This window comes from Eleginops maclovinus, chromosome 17, assembly GCF_036324505.1.
Source record: "Eleginops maclovinus isolate JMC-PN-2008 ecotype Puerto Natales chromosome 17, JC_Emac_rtc_rv5, whole genome shotgun sequence".
Taxonomy (NCBI): domain Eukaryota; kingdom Metazoa; phylum Chordata; class Actinopteri; order Perciformes; family Eleginopidae; genus Eleginops; species Eleginops maclovinus.
In genome coordinates this window covers 11,204,769-11,224,569 of record NC_086365.1, presented here as the reverse complement: position 1 = coordinate 11,224,569, position 19,801 = coordinate 11,204,769, and the positions used below count along the sequence as shown (strand labels likewise).

General features: G+C 41.5%; 5 protein-coding genes across 10 annotated transcripts in view; 2 read left to right on the top strand and 3 right to left on the bottom strand.

The window, feature by feature from the left end:
• Nucleotides 1-4,651, bottom strand: part of celsr1a (cadherin EGF LAG seven-pass G-type receptor 1a) — a 75,458-nt gene extending 70,807 nt beyond the window's left edge. For all 6 annotated transcript variants that reach the window (XM_063905903.1, XM_063905901.1, XM_063905905.1 and 3 more), the window contains exon 1: nt 974-4,651. In XM_063905903.1, the coding sequence (XP_063761973.1) occupies nt 974-4,532 (3,559 nt within the window). In that variant the 5' untranslated portion in view covers nt 4,533-4,651. The remainder of the gene's footprint in view (nt 1-973) is intronic.
• Nucleotides 4,652-5,775: 1,124 nt separating this feature from the next.
• On the bottom strand, nt 5,776-11,510 carry trmu (tRNA 5-methylaminomethyl-2-thiouridylate methyltransferase). Its single transcript, XM_063905018.1, has 11 exons — nt 11,280-11,510; nt 10,303-10,468; nt 10,104-10,210; nt 9,718-9,840; nt 9,444-9,616; nt 9,273-9,326; nt 9,052-9,118; nt 8,437-8,537; nt 8,002-8,146; nt 7,833-7,915; nt 5,776-7,598 (listed from the first exon to the last, which is right to left on the bottom strand). Exons 1-11 carry the CDS (start codon nt 11,359-11,361, stop codon nt 7,449-7,451), a joined length of 1,251 nt encoding a protein of 416 aa, XP_063761088.1. The 5' UTR covers nt 11,362-11,510; the 3' UTR covers nt 5,776-7,448.
• On the top strand, nt 11,425-13,903 carry srr (serine racemase). The gene is made up of 7 exons (XM_063905019.1): nt 11,425-11,598; nt 11,937-12,105; nt 12,189-12,370; nt 12,837-12,967; nt 13,038-13,186; nt 13,280-13,369; nt 13,450-13,903. The coding sequence occupies exons 2-7, from the start codon at nt 11,937-11,939 to the stop codon at nt 13,689-13,691; spliced, it is 963 nt and encodes a 320-aa protein (XP_063761089.1). The 5' UTR covers nt 11,425-11,598; the 3' UTR covers nt 13,692-13,903.
• A 432-nt stretch (nt 13,904-14,335) lies between these two features.
• tprkb (Tp53rk binding protein) lies at nt 14,336-15,813 on the bottom strand. The gene is made up of 4 exons (XM_063906012.1): nt 15,519-15,813; nt 15,228-15,350; nt 14,806-14,982; nt 14,336-14,608 (listed from the first exon to the last, which is right to left on the bottom strand). The coding sequence occupies exons 1-4, from the start codon at nt 15,657-15,659 to the stop codon at nt 14,522-14,524; spliced, it is 528 nt and encodes a 175-aa protein (XP_063762082.1). The 5' UTR covers nt 15,660-15,813; the 3' UTR covers nt 14,336-14,521.
• Nucleotides 15,814-15,958: 145 nt separating this feature from the next.
• alg10 (ALG10 alpha-1,2-mannosyltransferase) lies at nt 15,959-19,428 on the top strand. The gene is made up of 3 exons (XM_063906011.1): nt 15,959-16,326; nt 17,098-17,295; nt 17,370-19,428. The coding sequence occupies exons 1-3, from the start codon at nt 16,162-16,164 to the stop codon at nt 18,429-18,431; spliced, it is 1,425 nt and encodes a 474-aa protein (XP_063762081.1). The 5' UTR covers nt 15,959-16,161; the 3' UTR covers nt 18,432-19,428.
• Nucleotides 19,429-19,801: the final 373 nt, after the last annotated feature.

Here is a 19,801-nt window from a genome sequence, read left to right as displayed (position 1 = left end):
TGATTGCCCATTTCAGGGCTTAATGTGCTTAAGAAGATCATCCAATAGCTGTCAATAGGTGACAGGCTAGTTAGGGTGTTAGATTTACCATGCGTTTTCAGGTGCCTGAATTAAGGTTCCTTGCAAAGTGAGTATGTGAGAGTGAGTGTTTGTCTGTAGCAGTTGCCCTGCCATTTTGGGTGTGTATGTCAAGTGTTGGCATTTGTCTAATCTTTAACTTCAAAGATCAAAGTCTTCTGCCTCTATGGTGGAAAAAAAGACACTTAGGACACATTCTTTCTCTATGAACTTGTACTGCGAACCCAGCAGACTTGACATATGACCCCATGTTACAGAAAGCTCCTCTAAAACAGAACTGAATCAAATACTTTACATTCAAATAGAGGTAATTGAGAGAAACGTGTACAGAAAAATATGTGAAGTAAGGAAAGTTATTCTAGTAAAATGAAATGCTGGAAAAAACTCTTTCCAACAGATGTTGATAAAGCTCCCTGCAGCGCATTTACACACAGCCACAAACCTTTAGCCACTTCAAAGAGAGCAGTGCTCTCAGGTAGGGAAATCAAGTGTGTGCATATGCTTACACTATATGCATGTGTGTGTTCCAACCTGTGACAGAAACCCACATATCTTCAGCAGCTTGGCTATCAGGGGGGCCTACTTAAAGCTCCTTTTTATTACCTAAACCAACCACTTCCACACAATACATTTATCACCCTAATGGTTCAAAAGCAGCACAACCGGATCCTGCACAAAGCCTGCAGCAAACACTCACTTCACATACAGTCAACACTACTGCCGAAACCTGCCTCTCTCCAACAGAAGATTCTATATTGACTATGCACACGTGGTGACTCACATTTCAGTCTTTAATACACTTTATCACCATGCAACACTGCCATTAAAAGTGAGATCTTCCTCACAGAAAAAAACAGCATGAAAGGAAGAACACATGTTCAAAAAATTGTTTTACCTGACACAGAGATGGTCATAGGGGCTTCCAGGGTCCTGTCATTGTCCAGGTCTCGGCTCAACCTCAGATCCCCAGTGTCGGCGTTGAGCAGCAGCAGGTTGAGCTCATTTCCAGATTCAAACTTATACCGCAGTTTATCCGATACATCCGGGTCATGAGCTGGAACCTTTCCTATTATTCCTGATGGAAAACTGTTAGATTTGTTGGTGATGTAGTTGTTGAAAATAATCTCAAAGTTATGCAGCACTGGCTCATTGTCATTCATGTCCTTAAGGCGGATGTGCACAGTGGCCCGGCTCACTAGTGGGGCTGAGGTGGCCTGGACCACGATGACATACTCTGTTTTAGTCTCATAATCCAGGTCTATGAGTGCGGTGAGGTCACCGTTAAAAATGTCTAGCTGGAAAACTTCTGGATTATTCCCTTCTACAATCTGGTACATGATCTGGGCATTTGTGCCCTCGTCGGGGTCTGTGGCAGTTATCCGGGCCACGACGGACCCCACTGGGCTGTTCTCCTCCACGTCAATAAACAGCTCGTCCTTCTCAAACACTGGAGCATTGTCATTAATGTCTTGGACAACCACATGTATAGGAACAGCTGCTTTCAGCGGTGGGACCCCCCTATCTACAGCATAGGCCTTCAGATTGTAAACAGCAACATTCTCTCTGTCCAGTTTACGACTAGTTCTGATGATACCAGAGGAGGATTCTATGAAAAAATCCCCGTCTCCGTCATCTCCACCCAGAAATGTATAACTCAGTCTGCCATTCGAGTTAGAATCTCTATCTGAAGCAGAAATCTGAAGAACACTGGTATAGACGGGTGCATCTTCTAATACAGTCCCTTGATATCTGTCCCTTAGAAACTGAGGAGTATTATCATTGGCATCAACGATGATAATCTCCACATAGGTGGTATCAGATTTCTGAGGGATGCCATTGTCTCTGGCAATGATTGCTAACGTGTAGGAGGCCTGGTCTTCATAATCAAGCTCCATTTGTGTTGTGATGGCTCCTGTCTCCGGGTCAATTTTAAACTGAGGAACATTATCCTCCATGACATATGTGATGCGAGCATTTTCTCCTGTGTCCTCATCCGTCGCACTGATCAGTTCCACAGTAGAGCCCACAGGTCTTTCTTCACCGAGCATCACCTGGTAGTTGGCACTTTGGAAGACGGGCCGGTGTGTGTTGGCGTCTGTCACATTGAGGAACACCTGAGTGGTGTCATACTGTGTTCCATCACTGGCAGTGACTGTCAAGACGTACTGGCGTTCCTGCTTGTAGTCCAAGGGGAGGGCTAAAGTGATGAGACCGCCGCCGCTCTGGCTTGTGATGGCAAAGCGGTTCCTGGTGTTGCCACTGGAGATCTGATAAGTAACCACACTATTGACGTCCCTATCTACGGCCGTCACTGTTAGTACACTCGTCCCTACAACAGCATCTTCATTAATCTTTAATGAGTACACCTTCTCTGTAAATGTGGGTATGTTGTCATTCACGTCGAGCACTGTGATGCTGACGCTGGCTGATGAGGACATCACAGGTATCCCGTGATCTCTTGCCTCTACGCCAAAGGTGTAGAAGTCAGTGGTCTCCCTGTCAAGTTCTTCACTCACTGTAATCCAGCCTGTGCTGTTGTTGATTGTGAGTGGAAAACCAGGCGTGGTGTCAGTTAACCGGTATTCCAAACGGGCGTTTTCTCCAGCGTCACTATCGATTGCTTGGATGTGGATCACAGAGTATCCAATGGCCACATTTTCCAACACAGTAGCCTGGAAAGGTGTGCTGACGAACATAGGGACATTGTCGTTCACGTCCACCACTTGCACCACCACCATCCCTGTGCCATTTATCAAGGGAGGCCTGCCGCCATCCTGTGCTTTAATCCGTAAATTATACTCTCGAATCGTCTCATAGTCCAGAGGATTGATGACATCAATAACACCTGTGGGGGAGTGGATGTAGAACTGTCCCTTAACATTGCCACTGATTATGCTGTATTGAACTTTGGCATTGTTGCCTTCATCTTTGTCTGTAGCTTCCACCTTGATGATTTTGGTGTTGACTGCCACATTCTCTGGGATCTGTACAACATACCTCTTTTCAGTGAACTGTGGGTAGTTGTCATTCTCATCCTCCACAGTGATTTTGACAGTAGCAGTGGCACTGCGGGGTCCTGGGTCTTTGCCCTGGTCATTGGCCTCCACAATCAGCTGGCAATGGGCCCGGGTCTCCCTATCAGGGCGCTCTTTGATCTTCACCACGCCGTTCCGGGGGTCGATTTCAAATACAGAGTTAACTCCATCTCCGTTGACAATTTTATAAATCATGTTGGCGTTGGAGGCAGCATCCCCATCAGTGGCACGGATTGTTATCACTTCAAACCCAACTTCTACATTCTCCCGGATGCTAACACGGTATTCAGTTTGCTCAAACACTGGGCTATGGTCGTTAGTGTCACTCACAGTGACAGTGAGGTAAGAAGTGGCGGATCTTTTGGGAGAGCCATTATCAGTTACAGTGACTTTGAAAACATGGGTGTCTTTCACTTCTCTGTCTAGTGACTGTACAGTAGTTATGCTCCCTGTCTGAGTGTCAATTTCTAAAAAGTCATTCGACCTGCTGTCAAACAATGCTTCCATGCTGTACTCCAGCCGGCCTTCTTCTCCACCATCCGGGTCAGTGGCTTTCAGGGTGATCACCCGCGTGCCCGCAGGCTCATTCTCGGGCAATGACACCACATAGTTGGGGAGCTGGAACTTGGGAGACATGTTTACCTGTCGCTTACCCCTGCGGATCAACTTGCCGGACTTTCTCTGGACGGTTTCTGAGAGGGATCCATGTTGCTTATGCACTTTTAAGAGCGTCAAACTCAGCTGCACAGAGAGCCTGCCGCCTGGAGAGCTATGCAGCGCACAGTGCAAACTCACCTCGGGCTGTTCACTGTGTTCAATACATAAGTCACTGGACAGGAACAAATCCCCTTGTCTGAACACTGCACTCAAGTCTTTGCCAACACACATTGTGTCCAACAAGGCGGTGTTGCGAGTAAAGGCAGGCAAAAGTTCTGTCACATTCAATAGCAATTTACCTGCGGACAAGCAGGAAGTTGCCTCCAGTTTTGAGAGGTGTTTAATGTGAATGTCTGGCTTACCTGATGCTTTCTTTCTCTTGTATTTAATAAAACAGTCCTCGCCGTGGACAAACACATTAAACTGTGTCAGAATAACGTCCCCAGATGTCAAGGAACCTGTTCTGAAATAAACAGGCGCTGGGTTCCTCGGTGTGTGCGCACATTCAACTTTGTGAGACAGACGGATGACTCCATCGTGTCTCCCAACTTGGAAAAAGTTCTGGATGAATTTGGGTGATAAAGTCCTGTCAAGTTTTGACGTCCATCCAGGTCCAAGCGACAGGTTTGCCAACAGGGTCCCAGGCTGTAAAGTATCCGAAAGGTGTATCTCCAAACATCCCGAAAGCTGCACGTTGAACAGGACACAAAACCAAATCCAAAACATCGGTAGCTCCATGCTTGTGAACCTGTCAAATCCCATTCAACTTCATCGAAACTCCTCCGAAAACGCGTTAACTTTCCCTCTCCCAACAGCGCGCTTTACTTTTATCCCTCATTGTGAAGTTTTAACCTGGGAAAAGACGCTTGGTATCCATAGTATCGGCGTATCCACGGCGCGCAGCAGCTGCGTTAACCCACACTGAGTTTAAAATGAGTACAAAATGGCTCCGTGGCTCTCCTCCGCCTCCTCCTTCTCTCCTCCTCGGAGACTTATTACCATAAACCTGCTGTGTCCCCCCCTCTGGGACGCTTTCACAGGGGGGCTTTTCTTTTTCTCATGGAGATTTAGGAAGTGGCCCTGACCGGGTGACCAATGCGCACAAGTGCATTGTTATTATAATAGGGTGAGAGTTGGGTAAAATTCCTAATGCGGTGTTTGAGTGAGGCTGCCTCTTCAACTTTTGTGTGTTGAAGTAGTTGTAAGCACTGAAGGTACATATGAAAGGCATGAAAAGTGGTTTAACTAAGACTTCAAGGTCACAATATTAGAAAATGTTACACAATAAGCCACAACTCCTCTGTTCAAGGTAGGCATGGTTTAAGTAGTTACATCATCATTTAAATAACTGTTTTCAGCCAACCACACGAATGTTACAGCTTAATAAACTTTAATTGTTGCTTCTGATAATCCTGTTTTTCTTCATGTTTACAATGTAAAATGGTAATTATTTATAGCAAAGCCTGTGTGTCCTTGAAAGGAAACATGTTGCTTCCGATGGAAATATTTTAAATAAAGTACATTTATATTGCTTTTCTTTGTATCATTGTGTTTAACTTTTATTTTGACTTTAATGGTTTGATTTGATCAACTATTTATTCTTTCTTTCCGTTACGGAGTTGTTTGAGCCTTTATTATCCCTTATTACAATCGCCTTTGTTTTTCCCCACAAGGAAAGCCAATAATAAGATGAACAACTTTTCAAAATTATGCACAAATATAATCTACTTCTAGAAATCATACAATAGGAAATCAAAAGTGTTTAATATTCTCTACTGTGACAATCATCAGGATTTATGAGAACATACAGTAAAGTGATTGTGCACAACAAAGCCGACTGGAGAACAACAGGTTCACACCTGTAGGGTAATCTAGTATAACAGCGCCCCCTTGTGGATCAATAACAGTAGGACAACCCATGCACACCTACATCATGTATTTTCATTTAGTAAATTAGTCTGGAGGGAAAATTTAGCCATACAGGCCATTGAAAATGAAGTCAACACACCACTGATAAGGTTTATTCACTCATTGGTAAATGTTTAGTTATTCACAGATTCTACTCATTCAATAACTCATATTCCATAGACTTTTGTTAATCCTCGGGATTGTGGGAAACAGTATTTCGATCGCTCTGTCTGTACACACAAACTGAAGGACTGACAATAAAGTTGACTTTGACTTTTGACTTTAAAAGCCATTTGAAAAGATAAGGCACTTAAAATGTTCTTAATTTATATATATTTCAAGTGTAGCTGTAGGAAAAACCCCTACACTTAGAGCAATAGAATTTGTTTTACAGTAGAAATGAATTAATTAACACATTTGAATTAAAACAATTTACCAGTCTTTTCAATTATTCAAAAAAAAGCTTAGAATGTTTTTAAGTTGTTTATTAACTCCTGTGTGCCAGCAGCTGTGCTTTGAAACATAATTTCGTCTTCAACAACTAAAAGGGTGCAGTTTGACTACTTCTTTTTCTTGTTTAGTACTAAAGTCTTAACTTTACTTAGAAATTAACTAACAGAACGAATAACCATGTTGCTTATTTAAACAATGATTCAAAGAACCAATTGGAGTCAAATATTACCATTGATTACTCATAGACTGTACTGTAGGTTTCCAGTTGGCACAGAAGCAGGCTGAACAAGACAGTTGGAATAGAGGTATAGGACAGGAGGGAAAGTCTCAGAAATGAAAGAAAAATAAGGTTGAAATTACATTACAATGAACAAAGAAGAGAATATACAGTAAGTGTCACTTCCATGCACAGATAACAGGCCCCAGAATTGTGTCAACCATCAGCTATTAACCCTCTGCTAGGTTAAAGTTAAACTCTCATTTCCCAGGTTCCCAAACAGGTTTCTATATTTTCAGTTAGGAACAGAACAGTAAAGGGCTCAGACATCCTTGAGAAAAGACTTCCAGACCACAATTGATTATATTCTAAAGATGAATACAATTAGCTATTAGCGGTGTTGGTGTAGATTGACTGTTAGATAAAGAGTAACTGGACTGAAAACATGGATTTATTTCTAAAAAAAGGTGCTACTTTATTTTATTTCAGTTATTACATCTAGGGTGCGTTCCAATACTGATACTTCAGTACTATTTAGTATACCAGAAAAAGTTTGTCCCAGTAAATAGTACGTCACAGCATACTTTTCTGGCTATTCTGACTCACATCCCTCTGCAAATCAGAAAATAAGCCAAGGAGAGAGCACAGACATCCTGAGGACAGCTCCATCCCGCTACGGACTGGACGAATAAAGGAAAAAAGGCGGGGGTTAAAGTTCAAGTCTTATTGTCAGGAGTACACACTCTGTAAGGGCAGCTCCAGAAAGTACTACAGTAAAAATAACACATACTATTTCAAATGCAGCCCCAAAGTCCAAAAAACCCGTTGGCTTGAATACAGATGGTTCATCGTAGCAGCTAGTATATACACTTTTGTGTCCAACACTAAAAGTGTACAAAAATCAACCCTTTGTCATATCAACCGTTGATCTGTCCAATTTGGGCGATTAAAAACTGGTGTACGGTTTTTTAAATGGAGTCCGGAACAGGAACTTCGTCACACAGCCTTTTCTAAGAGACAGTTTATCTTCTTAAACAGTGTGCTCTACCTAATGTACCGGACAGAGCTCATTTCCAACACGGCTGGGCGGCGAAGTCCTCTCAGCTGGCTGGTTCGGGGGTCTGCTGCTCCTGCTGCTGCGCGGCTGCTAACAGGCGCTCTCTGCCCTGCTGCAGGGTGTACTCGCTGGGCCCCAACTGCATGATCTTCCCGCTGCCCAGACACTCATCTCCTTTGTAGAGAACAGCAAACTGCAGGAGGATATAACTTATATTAGAATCCGTTTTTATTGTGTGTGCAGGAAGCTTTAGGGGGTTACACACCTGGCCAGGGACGGATTAATTGAAATATACAATCAACTTGAAATATATATAATATATTTTTACATTTATACTCCTAAAGTGAAAAATTCATTTGAACTGATGTTGCAGCATAGGTTTATGCAACTACAGTGTATTCTGTAACACAGGTGCGTTAGCTGTTACCTGTCCAGGGGTCAGAGCTCGGACTGGTCTGGAGAGAGAGATCCACACAGAGCCGTTCATGTTCAGAGTCACTGTACAGGGAACTTGAAAACATAAAAACATGCAGGTTTTTTTTCAGTAAATAACTTCTAATTCACCAAATTACAGACACTAACAGCACAAAACTCACTGAGCGGCATCTGGTGGTTGAAGCGGAAATTACACTCCATCATCTGGGTCTTGACTAGTTCAGCAGGCGGGTCGACTGTTACCCAGTGGAAGCGGTCGGTCCGCACCGTGTCACGGAAAAGAGCTGGGTGGTTAGTAGCAGGAGCCTAATTTTTGAGAAATTCGGGGAGTAAAGTATGAGCAAAAATGTGTCAAGTTTTAATCAGTGTTGCACCTTTTAAAAGTGAGCAAAATAAATGTAAAGCATGAATGTAGACAAGCTCTTTCACCGAGGTACAAACCTTTTGCTGAGGCCTCGATACATAAATGGGCATAACCTATTTTATATTTCAATAATGCAGCATTGAATAATGCTTGAGTATGAGAAACAACACATCATACAGTGGCTTGGAATAATCAAAACAAGCCACTGTCCTACATACACAGATTTCCTTACCACAAACACATCCCCAGTAGTGATGTCTTTGTCCACCACAAAAAAGGGGTTTCTCTGCCCTCCAATTCTCGCCCTCTGGCCCAGCGTCATGGTGAACCAGCCTGGATGGACAGAGATACAGTGAACGACAAGAGAAAAAACAGGAAGTAACCAGAGTTATTTTAGAATTAGAATAGAATAGAATTGGTCCTCTGCATTTAACCCATCCTAGTACTAGGAGCAGTGGGCAGCTATTGTGCAGCGCCCGGGGAGCAATGGAGAGGGGGGATTGGAGGTGTCCGGTGCCTTGCTCAAAGGCACCGCAGCAGGGCCCAGGAGGTGAACTGGGACCTCTCCAAGTAGCAGTCCACCTTCCATATTTCAAGCCTGTTTGGGGACTTGGCCCGGTGACCCTACGTTTCCCAGTCCAAGCCCCTACTGACTGAGCCACTGCTGGACATGTGTCAGTCATTTGTAACATATCCACATTTAAAGCATATTCAAGCAAAACTTGATTTTAATATTTTGAATTGGCTTAACATAGTGACAGTCATTACATTCTGCCTGTGTGATAATATAATAGTAACACACACTTTGTTTTGACAATTTGAGACTTTCAAACGGCCACAAACATACCTTTGTGTGTTCCCACAACAGCCCCGTCCTCCAGGGAGACAAAGTTCCCTGGTTTAGGTTCCAGATACTGGCAACATAAAGAAAAACACCAATTTAAGAAACAGTTATAGGTTTTCATGCATCTCTAAATAATTATAGCTTTGAAATTGTAAAAAACAAAAGGCAGGAGGCAATGTTAAAATTTGAACCGCATAATGAAAACTTGAAGACTTTATTCTTACCTCCAAAATAAAGCTTTCAAAGTTTCTCTCTCCAATGAAGCAGATGCCCATGCTCTGGAAACACATTAGGTTAAATTACAATGAGAATACATATTCCTATTCATAATCTCCTTGTGTAACATAGACATGAGTTATATTTCTGTGTTTGTATATATTTGTGTGTGTGTTCACCTCTTTCTTCTTCAGCACATGGTGAAACCCTGCCTCCAAAGCAATCTTTTTGACAAAGTCTTTGGTGAGTCCGGCCAGCGGGAACATGGTTTGTCGCAAGGCCTCCTGCGAGATCTGACTGAGGAAGAAAGTTTGGTCTTTGAAGAGATCTGCTCCTTGGAACAGCCTCACCGCTGGGAAGAGGAAAGAAAGAAAAGATAATGTTTTGCTAAAATGTTACTAAGGCTCGACAACGGTAACCCATTAAACTAAGGCACAAGAGTCAAACGCTTACGATTTCTAATCTCAAAACGATCTCTGAAGAGGGTTGTCGTCGGCGCTGTGGTCTTCTGTTGGAACACCTCTTCGTCTTCCTGTGACGTCCTGGCGTAGTGTCCTGTTGCCATGGCATCAGCACCTTAGAAAACAACAGGATCAGGCAAATTAGACACTGTCTTTATTGTTTTTGACATTGAAATCACTTTATTTAAATCCTTAATCCACAAAACAGTTGTAAAGCTGCCTAGAAAGAGGTTTAGGTCCGTGTATGACCACATTATGACTTCAAACATCAGTCTTTTTTTATGTTACATTAATTAAGTGATTATCGATTATAATTGGAAATATAAACTGAATTAATAATTAAAGTGAACATTTCACAGCCTTATTATGATTACATACCCAGAGTGTTGATGGCATATTTGTGGAAATGGTTGAATTTGATATGCTTGTTGCATAGTATATCTGGGTTGGGTGTCCTCCCTTTCTCATATTCCTTTAACAGTTTACTGAAAGGGGGGAAAACAAACATGAATTTACATGAAATTTGAGTTTTACATTTTGAAAGTATTTAGGATTCATGCAAGGCAGCCACAAATACCTGAACACTTCATGCCAGTACTCTTTGATATAAGACACTTGATGGAAGGGGATGTCCAGGCTCTGACAGACTCTGTAGGCGTCCTCACAGTCTTTCTCTGTGTTGCACACGCCACTCTCATCCAGGGAGTCCCAGTTCTTCATAAAAACCCCTGTTACACTGTAACCTATGCATGAAAAATAAGAACAATAGCAGAGTTTCTCACTTATTATTTATTCAGGTAAAGTGAGCTAACCATTAATAGCCATTAATTGCGAGCAATATCTTTTACTTTTTGATATTGTAAATCCTGCGCAACATGTTGCACATTTCTGCTCCACACTATCTCGAATTAAATCTGCACAGCTCTCCACTTTGAATATAGTATTTGTCATATATTATTATATTAATATATCGTTTATTTTTGTGTAAATATTGCCTTTTTTATTTGTTACAATTTTATCTTGAAATACCTTTTATTATAGTACTTTTTTTTAACATATTGTTCTTTCTATGCACCATTTAAACCAAAGCAATTTCCTCGTATGTGTAAACCTACCTGTTAATAAAACCGATTCTGATTAAATAAATCAGATCTTGTAATAAGCTCTACAAAATAAGCCACAAATGCTCAAAAGTTTTCTTTTTTCTAATGTTAATTGAAGATTTTGCAATCATTTCTTTTTAAAAAACGGTTTCATCTGTGACACAAGAGAAAATAAGATGCCTTCAAGAGTCTTTGACACAAAAATGTCCCAGTTTGGGATGAATAAAGTACTTCTGATTCTGATAACAAAATACTTAAGATGAATGGTCTAAAAACAAGACCCTACTGTTTATCTCACTGAAATGTACTTCTTGAGTTATTAGGTATTATAACAATTGTAAAGACATACTCTCACTAGATATTAGACAAATATACTTGAGATTTCGAGTTTTTGTTGTGTGACAGGTCAGTTCAGGTATGTTTCCCTGTGAGTATTTCTCTGTTTTCTCACCTCTTCTCTTCAGTAACAACGCGGCGACAGAGCTGTCAACTCCGCCGGACATGGCACATACGACGTGTCTAATAAAACCCATATTTCCTAGTTACAGTGCCTTCTGATAATACTAATTAGTTATGTCACTAAGAAAAGTCTCCATTGTCACTTGCAGGGGCAGCCATCTTGGTGGTCCTTGTAATAATACCGTCCGACTGGAAACACGTTCAAACGGGAACTATTTTTCCACTGGGAGCTACAAGAAATTTAACACTGCAAACTGCATCACGGAGTTGTCACTTTTTAAAGTGAAAGAAAAATCAAAATACATAATAAGGTCAGTGTGGAGCAAGTCTAGTGCACGAAATATGTAGTTTTAGTTTACTTAACTCTTGTAAAAGAGGTTTTGAAATGTAACGTGCATGCTTTAGGCCTACTCCCTCGCTCTGAACGTCGTAAGTAACGGAGTGGCATAGAGCAGAAAGACCTAAAATAGAAGTGATCTAATAATAACACAACTCATAGAAAATGAATGATAATTATTAGGCAGATGAGAAATAACGATTAAAAATACTAATTATTACATTGTTGTGATTTGCATTTATTTATGAAATGCATGTCTTTGGCCCCTCAATGTGAAAGGGTTCCTGATATTGAAGTGTGTGTTTCTGATAGATGTCTGCAGACGCCGTCACCCTGGATCTGCTGAGAGAAGCCAGGGAGACGGTCAAAGGCAGCCCACTGGGTGTCATCAACACTCCCATGATCCCCTGGTGCCAGACAACCCTGCCTCTGGACATCCAATGCAACATCCACATCAAATTGGAGAACATGCAGAGAACCGGTGAGACGAAAGCACTTTGATTCATCTCGCACAAGCACATTCTCAGCTTGTTTCTTAAGAATGGTCTTACTTTTATTTGGCAGGCTCGTTCAAGATCCGTGGAGTGGCCAATCAATTTGCCAGGAGAGAGAAGGGTGGTCATTTTGTCACAATGTCTGCTGGGAACTATGGGAAGTCTTTTGCGTATGCCTCAAAACATTACGGGTCAAAGGGCAAGGTGGTGATGCCGGAAACAGCCCCTGTGTCCAGATCCATCCTCATACAGGTTAGAAGTGATCTTTTCACCAGTGGTGGATGAAGTATTTAAGTAAAAGTATCATCCCACAGTGTAAAAATACTCTTGTGATTAAAATTCCCGCATTGTAAGAGTAGACTAGTATAATTAGCACAATGTAGGTAAACTATTGAATGTAAAAGTACCTTATGCAGAAAAACTCTAAAATAGTCAAACTCATCCAAAAAACTTAAAATTCTTCAAAATAAATCATTTAAATGTTTATAAATGCCTGTTCATTTTTAACCAATTCTCTTATTTTATAACCCCTTGTATAATAAAAGTATTGAGTAACAAAAGCTTTTATATTGATACTTTAAGTACCTCAAATTTGCACTAAAGTACAATACGCGAGTAAAGGTACTTGAAAATGAAAGTCACAGAATACAAACCTGTCATTTAAAAAAAATTATTCCTACGCATTTATTTAAAAATGTTATTCCTTTCCGTTCCTCAGAGTTTTGGGGTAGAGGTAGAGAGAGTCCCCACTTCCTGTCTGATGGATGTAGTGACCCGCTGTGTTCAGGAGCACAACATGACCTTCCTGCACTCCTTTGATGACTTGGATCTTATAGCAGGACATGCCAGGTACACTCAATGGCCGACAGTGGAATTTGGATTATTTAAACTTCCAGCTATTCTAAACCTGTGTGTCCAGTCTAGGTATGGAGGTGCTGGAGGTGATGCCTGAGCCTGATGTGGTGGTAGTGTGCTGCGGTGGAGGGGGGCAGCTGGCTGGTGTGGCCGCTGCCATCAAACTATCAGGTTGTGATAAGACCAGAATCTATGGTGTGGAACCAGAAGGAGGTAAAACAAACACAAAGAAGGAAAAAAGCAGCAATATTAGCTATGTACCCTAGAGGCTCAGTGAAATGTGTTTTTTTGTGTGTTTGAACTCAGCTTGCACCATGTACAAAAGCTTCATTGAGAAGAAGCCAGTGGGCATGGACACCAAGAGCATCGCCTCAGGACTTGCACCCCCATTTGCGGGTATTATGAACGTCTCAGTCTTTCTCTCCATTTCTTCAAACTGCTGTATCTTTTAATCTGTCCTTTTCTTTGCATCCCAGGCAAACTTCCCTTCGAGCTATGTCAGCGTTACGTTGAGGGGATTGTCCTTATAAACGATGAAGAGATCAAGGCGGCGGTTTCCACCCTCTACAGCTCCGGCCTCGTGGTGGAGGCGTCAGGCTGCGCTGCATTTGCCGCCATCGTTAACAACAAGATACCCGAGCTAGAGGGGAAAAACGTGGTGTGCATCCTCAGTGGAGGGAATATCGGGAAAGACGAGCTTGCCAACTTCCCAGGATGACAAACGTACACAAGCATGATGTGACTTTTCTTTGTGTAACACAAACAAAACAACTCAGGGCTTCTGATTTGGAAATACGTAATCATTTCAGTGCCATTTTGTCTGTAAATGTAATTACTCTACTATATGAAGCAGTGTGATTTCACTTGCCTCATAAATCATGATGAAATATGTTTATCTATGTAACGTAACAAGAATGAGGTGCTGCATTATTAAGGACAATAATAAACATTTATGTTCAAAGTCTTTTCTTTTTTTAGTGTGTGTGCAATCCCTTTTAATAAACACCTCTGTCAATTAATTGATGGTGTGCACATGCTGTTGTGCCTTCATAAAATCTCAGAATGAAAGGGAATACAATTGTAATACCCAAATGAAATGACACGGCAATTTTAAATTCAGATTTGTTACAGAATGTCAGTGTCCCTATAGGTTATTCGAGGTGATTTAGAAGAAACCAAAGCAAGGCTGAATCTAAGCGCATGTTCGGTTTGACTTAATGTTACATGTCAGTTGTGAATGAGTATGTATTTTTATTTAAAATCCTCCCGAGTGATCTGATATTGGTCCCTTCTTAGATGGAAAGAAACTGATAATTAAAATGTAAATGTGAGCAGGAGAAAAACAAAGTCCATGACAAAATATATGAAAAATAAGATTTTATTTTCAGATGGGAGAAATAAGATGTTTCTATAATTAACATCCACAAAACACAATTGTTGGGGTGTTTACAATGAGGAAGAGTAAATCAATTCAAAGTAAAAAAAGATTAAGAAAATAAATGGTTGCCTTCTTTTCCATTTCCATTTCCTGTCCATTTCCTAAAGCAGCTACATGACGTCCTTGGCAGCCATCCTGCATACAACCGCATCTAGCAGAGTCCCACTCTTCTCCTCTTCCGGTGTGACTTTATACAACTGAAACAAAGGCAAAAATGGGTTAACACAACAGCAAAAAAACATGTCACTTTTCAAAGATGTCAGTTCTTGATCAATATATCTAGTTTACAGCTTATGACTGTAGATTTTAACTAAATTATTTGAATGCAAAACACACACATGCCAATGCAACTTCATGTTACATAGTGACATTGATTAAAGCAGGGAATGAGAACCTTTTTGATTTTTGCGTGGTCCGTCAGCGAGGACACTTCTTCCACTGGAACCTGCCGTCCGCTCACCCGGGCTGTGATGTCTGCTAAAAGCTGGGACTCGTCATTGTTGTGAACCAGGACCACCAGGACAGAGTCATCGCCATCAGAGCACCCAAACCTTTTAAACGCTTCTGAGATCTGTGTTAGGGAGACATACAAATATAATTCATTTCTGTTCCAAGTTTTTTCATGGACATAATGACTGGTTTAGCAACTATTTAGCGTTGGACATTTTGGCTGCAATTATTTTGATTGTTCAGATGCAATGTTAAAAAACTAAAAAGTCCTACCCTTAAGTGTATAAGACTTTATGCCTTTTATTTTTTTCTTCACATGGAAATGGTAACAATATAGACACAATAAGTAATGTTTAGTTTACTTACATTATTAGTCGGTGATAGATTGAAGATTATTTCAGAGTATAAGCTTCTTGTCTTCATTTTCCCATTGGTCTGTGAGTTAACAGCCTTGTTGGCAGCTACCAGCACTTGGAAAGGATTTACCAGCTGTAAATAAAAACAGAGAGGGGTGAATGAGGTGCCATATGTTTCCCATTTGATATAAAATATAGTTCTGTGTGGAAAGAATTCTAAGCTTATAAATACATTTAAGAACATGCCTTATGCACATAGACATTGGATTCAATGTTGTTAAAGCTGAATAAAACATCTCACCATCGTTGGGTTGATTAGAGCACCGTTTATTTTCCCCTCCACCGCACATTGTCTCAACTCTGTAGCATTTTTGACGTCCCTGAAAAGCATTTGAGTCACTTTGTGACCGGGAAAGAGCTCCAGTTCGTGTGTTAAATGCATGCTGGAAATTTGCTTCACGAAATATAAAGAAGTTACGAATTATCTCGCTTGACATGAACGTTTGGTCTGAACACGCGGGGGAACCATAACACGGTGACACCGCGTAGGGAGGAAAGTTCCTCTTTAGAAAACAGGAGACAAAAGCAGGAAAACGCTATCTTGAAAGAAATTCCATTCAAAATACAGGATATTTAATAAAATTGATATCCCTAATTTCTATTTATACCATGGAAGTGTGATGTTTATGTGTTTAGCTCAACTAGGAACTAAAGGTTATACTATAGTTTCTGTACCCGAGCATGTTTCTGGAGCGGAACGCCAACTGTCAAAAATATTAACTCTTCCGTTTGTCAACACAAGACGCAGTTCAACCAATTCCCCTCTGAGTTGAGATTGTTAAGCGGTTTTTAAAACGCAAATCTACTAGTTATGCGGAATACACAACGTTGCTACAGCTAGCTTTGGACTGCATTCACTTTGACATCGGATTTCGTCATCAAACATGGAGAAATTTGAAGGCTACATCTTCACTGCTCTCTGCAGCACCAACTTTCTGGTTTCCTGCCTGCTGTTCTCCAGAGTCACCCGGGAGCAAAGGGAGCCCTACATGGACGAGATATTTCATGTGCCACAAGCTCAGAAGTACTGCCATGGCAAATTCAACGAGGTAAAAGTTACCATTTCAGAGTCCCTCGTTGTTATTTAGCGGATTAAGGCTAGCTACCTGCAGTCATTTAACATGCGGTGACAGCTGGTAAGCCTTTAATCTCCATGTCAGATGTATAGAATGCCATTAGTGGGTACGGTGGTTTGCATTCAGGCTAGCTCCAGTAAGTTCTTCCTGCAGAAAAGTGGAGATTAAGGATCATCATTATTGGATGTTTCAACATTCAAATTATTTTACCACAAAACATGTACACATTATATTACAGATCAAAACATTCCATATGTTTTTTTCCCACAACTCAGTGATTTGGGTGAAATTATGAATGCATGCGTAATAAAGGGTCCCACCATCATTTTCAACGTTTAGTTTCACAATAGATTTGGCCATCAATAGTTGAATCAGTAAAGGATGAGACATATGTCCTGATTTTTGCTTCCTATTAAAAGGTCAAGTAAAGAAAAAAAGCTGGATCCTCCATTTATGATTATCCAACTCAATAGTGCCTTATTTTTTACACGCTCTCCCTGCCCGATAAACACCCATGTTTTTCAGACTCTGTCCCCAGTTTGTAATGCAGCCTTTTTCAATACTAGATAACTTTGATTACATCACTATGACATCACAGGGGTAATATCCCACTTTAGAAAGACTCAAGATCCACAGAAGACTTCATACACTATTTTCACAAATAGAATAGTTGTGAACACTTATTTTCTTGTCAATTGTTAAAATGTTAACACTAACCCTAACTTTGTAATGATTCCTCTTCAGTGGGACCCAATGATCACGACCCTCCCAGGCCTCTACCTCGTCTCTGTGGGGGTCATTAAGCCTGTGGTCTGGCTTGCTGACCTCACAGGCCAGGTGGTGTGTTCCACGGCCATGCTGCGCTTCATCAACCTGCTCTTCAACTGCGGCAACCTTTACCTGCTCTACTTGCTCATCTGCAAACTGCACTCCCGGGAGAAGGTACGCTGACGGTGATGAAAACAATGTGTGAGGGATTTTTTGTGTCTTGTTTTCTAACATTTCCTCTCTTCCAGACACGAACAACCTCCCGGCGAGTCCTCTCTGCGCTGTCTCTGTCCACCTTTCCCGTGCTCTACTTCTTCAACTTCCTCTACTACACGGACGCCGGATCTACTTTCTTCATCCTCTTCACGTACCTCATGACGCTGTACAGCTGCCACAAGGCCTCGGCGTTCCTCGGCTTCTGCTCAGTGCTCTTCCGCCAGACCAACATCATCTGGGTGGCGTTCTGCGCAGGCACGTTGGTGGCCGCCAAAATGGACGAGGCCTGGAGGGTGGAGTATTCGAAAAAGAGGGATGAGAAGTCTCCTCCATCCCAGGTCCCGCTGTCATTCGGTGGAGCTAAGAAGGTGATACTTTTCACGCTGGAGTTCCTCACCTCGCCTAGTCATGTGAAGTCGGTGCTGCTGGTGGCCTGGCCTTACGCTGTAGTCGGCGTGGGCTTCCTGGCGTTCATGGTGTTCAATGATGGGATAGTGGTGGGTGACCGGACGAGCCATGAGGCCTGTTTCAACTTCCCCCAACTCTTCTATTTCTTCTCCTTCGCCCTCTTCTTCTCTCTCCCTGTGTCACTTTGTTACCACCGCGCTCTACGCTTCCTCCAGGCTCTGAAGAAGCAGCCTCTGTTCTTCCTCTTCGTCACGGTCGTCTCCTTGCTCCTGGTGTGGAAGTTCACCTCTGTCCACAAGTACCTGCTGGCAGACAACCGCCACTTCCCCTTCTACGTGTGGAAAAGGCTTTTCCAGAAGCATGAGCTGGTGCGCTTCGTCGTTGTCCCTGCATACGTGTTTGCAGGGTGGAATTTTCTGGACTCCTTCAAGTCGCGCTCACTGTTCTGGAGTTTGGCGTTCCTGGCGTGCCTCCTGGCTGCCACGGTCCCCCAGAAGCTGCTGGAGTTCAGGTACTTCATTGTCCCTTATCTGATGTACCGCCTACACATGCCCCTGCCCTCTCTGCCCAGACTCGTCGTTGAGTTTGTCCTGTACACGGCGGTCAATGCTGCCACACTTTACATCTTCATCAGTAAGACCTTCCACTGGCCGGACAGCACAGCCACACAGAGGTTCATGTGGTGAGCCAAAGAGACTCAAACAGGAAGTCCGGAACAATCCATTTTTTCCAGAACACCACAGCATATGTGACATTCCAGAAATCAAGGAACAGGTTCTGTTACATCGCAGTGACTTGTGGTATTCTCACAATTCGAACAAATGGTCTGCAAGATTGTTTAAAAAGGGACTGCCACGAAAAATCAGGTGCTTGTTTTAACGTGACAACTGGCATTAAATATGATCTGATCTGAGGTTCTTAGGGTAAAATAATGCTGTGTTTCGTTTTCAGTGATAAAACCCTACATTTTTGGCTTTCACAATACAGTAGTGGTGACTGTGTTGTAAAAACTGTTCTAAATGATCATGGCCAGAGAAGAATACCCTGTATTTCAATGTTGTTTTCACAGTAGCTACACAAAAATGGGTGGGAATGTTGATCCTTCTTGAGGGTTGAAAAACAAATAATGTAAATTTGAGGATTCTGGGAAATACCAAGGCTGGGTGTGGCTTTTCTATGTCTGTCTATTTCTTACTTTAAATGTAAATATTGTATGTAGTTCTTTGGATCAATCTGAGGTGTTACATGCTCTGTAAATACAACTAAAGAGACCAAAAATAATAGCCATATTGTCAAGTTCAGAATGTATGTATGGGATGTTTAGTAATGATTTAACTTGTTATCAGTGAAGAACACTGACACATTTGACCCACAAACAACTTACAAGACAATGGAACAATAATTATGGAACTAAATTGAAGATAGACATAATGTTTTCTGATTATTGTTTTTTTTTCTTCCAAGCCATAAAGAGCCACTGGATTCAGAATGTCTTTTTTCTCGTTGTTTTTCTTCTTAGTAGTTTGGTTGTTAACTGTATTTTTGCTCAGAATTTTGGCTATTTTTACTGTTATGTGTTCTGTGTATATACATGAATTTATTCATGACCAATTAGCTATATGCTGCTCTCCTGTTAATAAAATCTTGTTGATATCTTTGAATAAAATGACTCGTAAAATATGATTCAATTCCAAGTTTATTTATAGCACTTTATTAAAATAAGGAAAATAAAGTATGATAAATTGCAACATGCTAACTCATAATCAGCCACTAGGGGAAGCTCCAAGACAGGTGGCTATCCCTTTTAACAGAGGAAGAAGTTTTCATTTCATTCAACAACAAAAGCTCTAAATGATGCTTTCAGTGCTGAGTAATACTTGAAAATATAAAATAAAAAGCTAAATGATTAGTGCGAGACCTTGTAGGGTTTTTTAGTTTTTCATACTGTTTAGAAAAACACCATCTTTCAACGCCATCCTACGTGAATGCTTTCAAATCACGACGACAAAAAGACGATTCATTACTCTGTAGCTGAATGTGATTTAGAATAGTCTAC

Coding starts and splice junctions, on each gene's coding strand:
- trmu (XM_063905018.1), bottom strand. CDS start 11,361: ATGGGTTTTATTAGACACGTCGTATGTGCCATGTCCGGCGGAGTTGAC. Junction 9,119..9,272: donor TTGAAAGCTTTATTTTGGAG/GTAAGAATAAAG, acceptor TTATGTTGCCAG/TATCTGGAACCTAAACCAGG. Junction 8,147..8,436: donor CTACTGGGGATGTGTTTGTG/GTAAGGAAATCT, acceptor CTCAAAAATTAG/GCTCCTGCTACTAACCACCC.
- srr (XM_063905019.1), top strand. CDS start 11,937: ATGTCTGCAGACGCCGTCACCCTGGATCTGCTGAGAGAAGCCAGGGAG. Junction 12,968..13,037: donor CTTATAGCAGGACATGCCAG/GTACACTCAATG, acceptor CTGTGTGTCCAG/TCTAGGTATGGAGGTGCTGG. Junction 13,370..13,449: donor ACTTGCACCCCCATTTGCGG/GTATTATGAACG, acceptor TTTGCATCCCAG/GCAAACTTCCCTTCGAGCTA.
- tprkb (XM_063906012.1), bottom strand. CDS start 15,659: ATGCATTTAACACACGAACTGGAGCTCTTTCCCGGTCACAAAGTGACT. Junction 14,983..15,227: donor ATCTATCACCGACTAATAAT/GTAAGTAAACTA, acceptor TCCCTAACACAG/ATCTCAGAAGCGTTTAAAAG. Junction 14,609..14,805: donor ACCACGCAAAAATCAAAAAG/GTTCTCATTCCC, acceptor CCTTTGTTTCAG/TTGTATAAAGTCACACCGGA.
- alg10 (XM_063906011.1), top strand. CDS start 16,162: ATGGAGAAATTTGAAGGCTACATCTTCACTGCTCTCTGCAGCACCAAC. Junction 16,327..17,097: donor GCCATGGCAAATTCAACGAG/GTAAAAGTTACC, acceptor ATTCCTCTTCAG/TGGGACCCAATGATCACGAC. Junction 17,296..17,369: donor AACTGCACTCCCGGGAGAAG/GTACGCTGACGG, acceptor CCTCTCTTCCAG/ACACGAACAACCTCCCGGCG.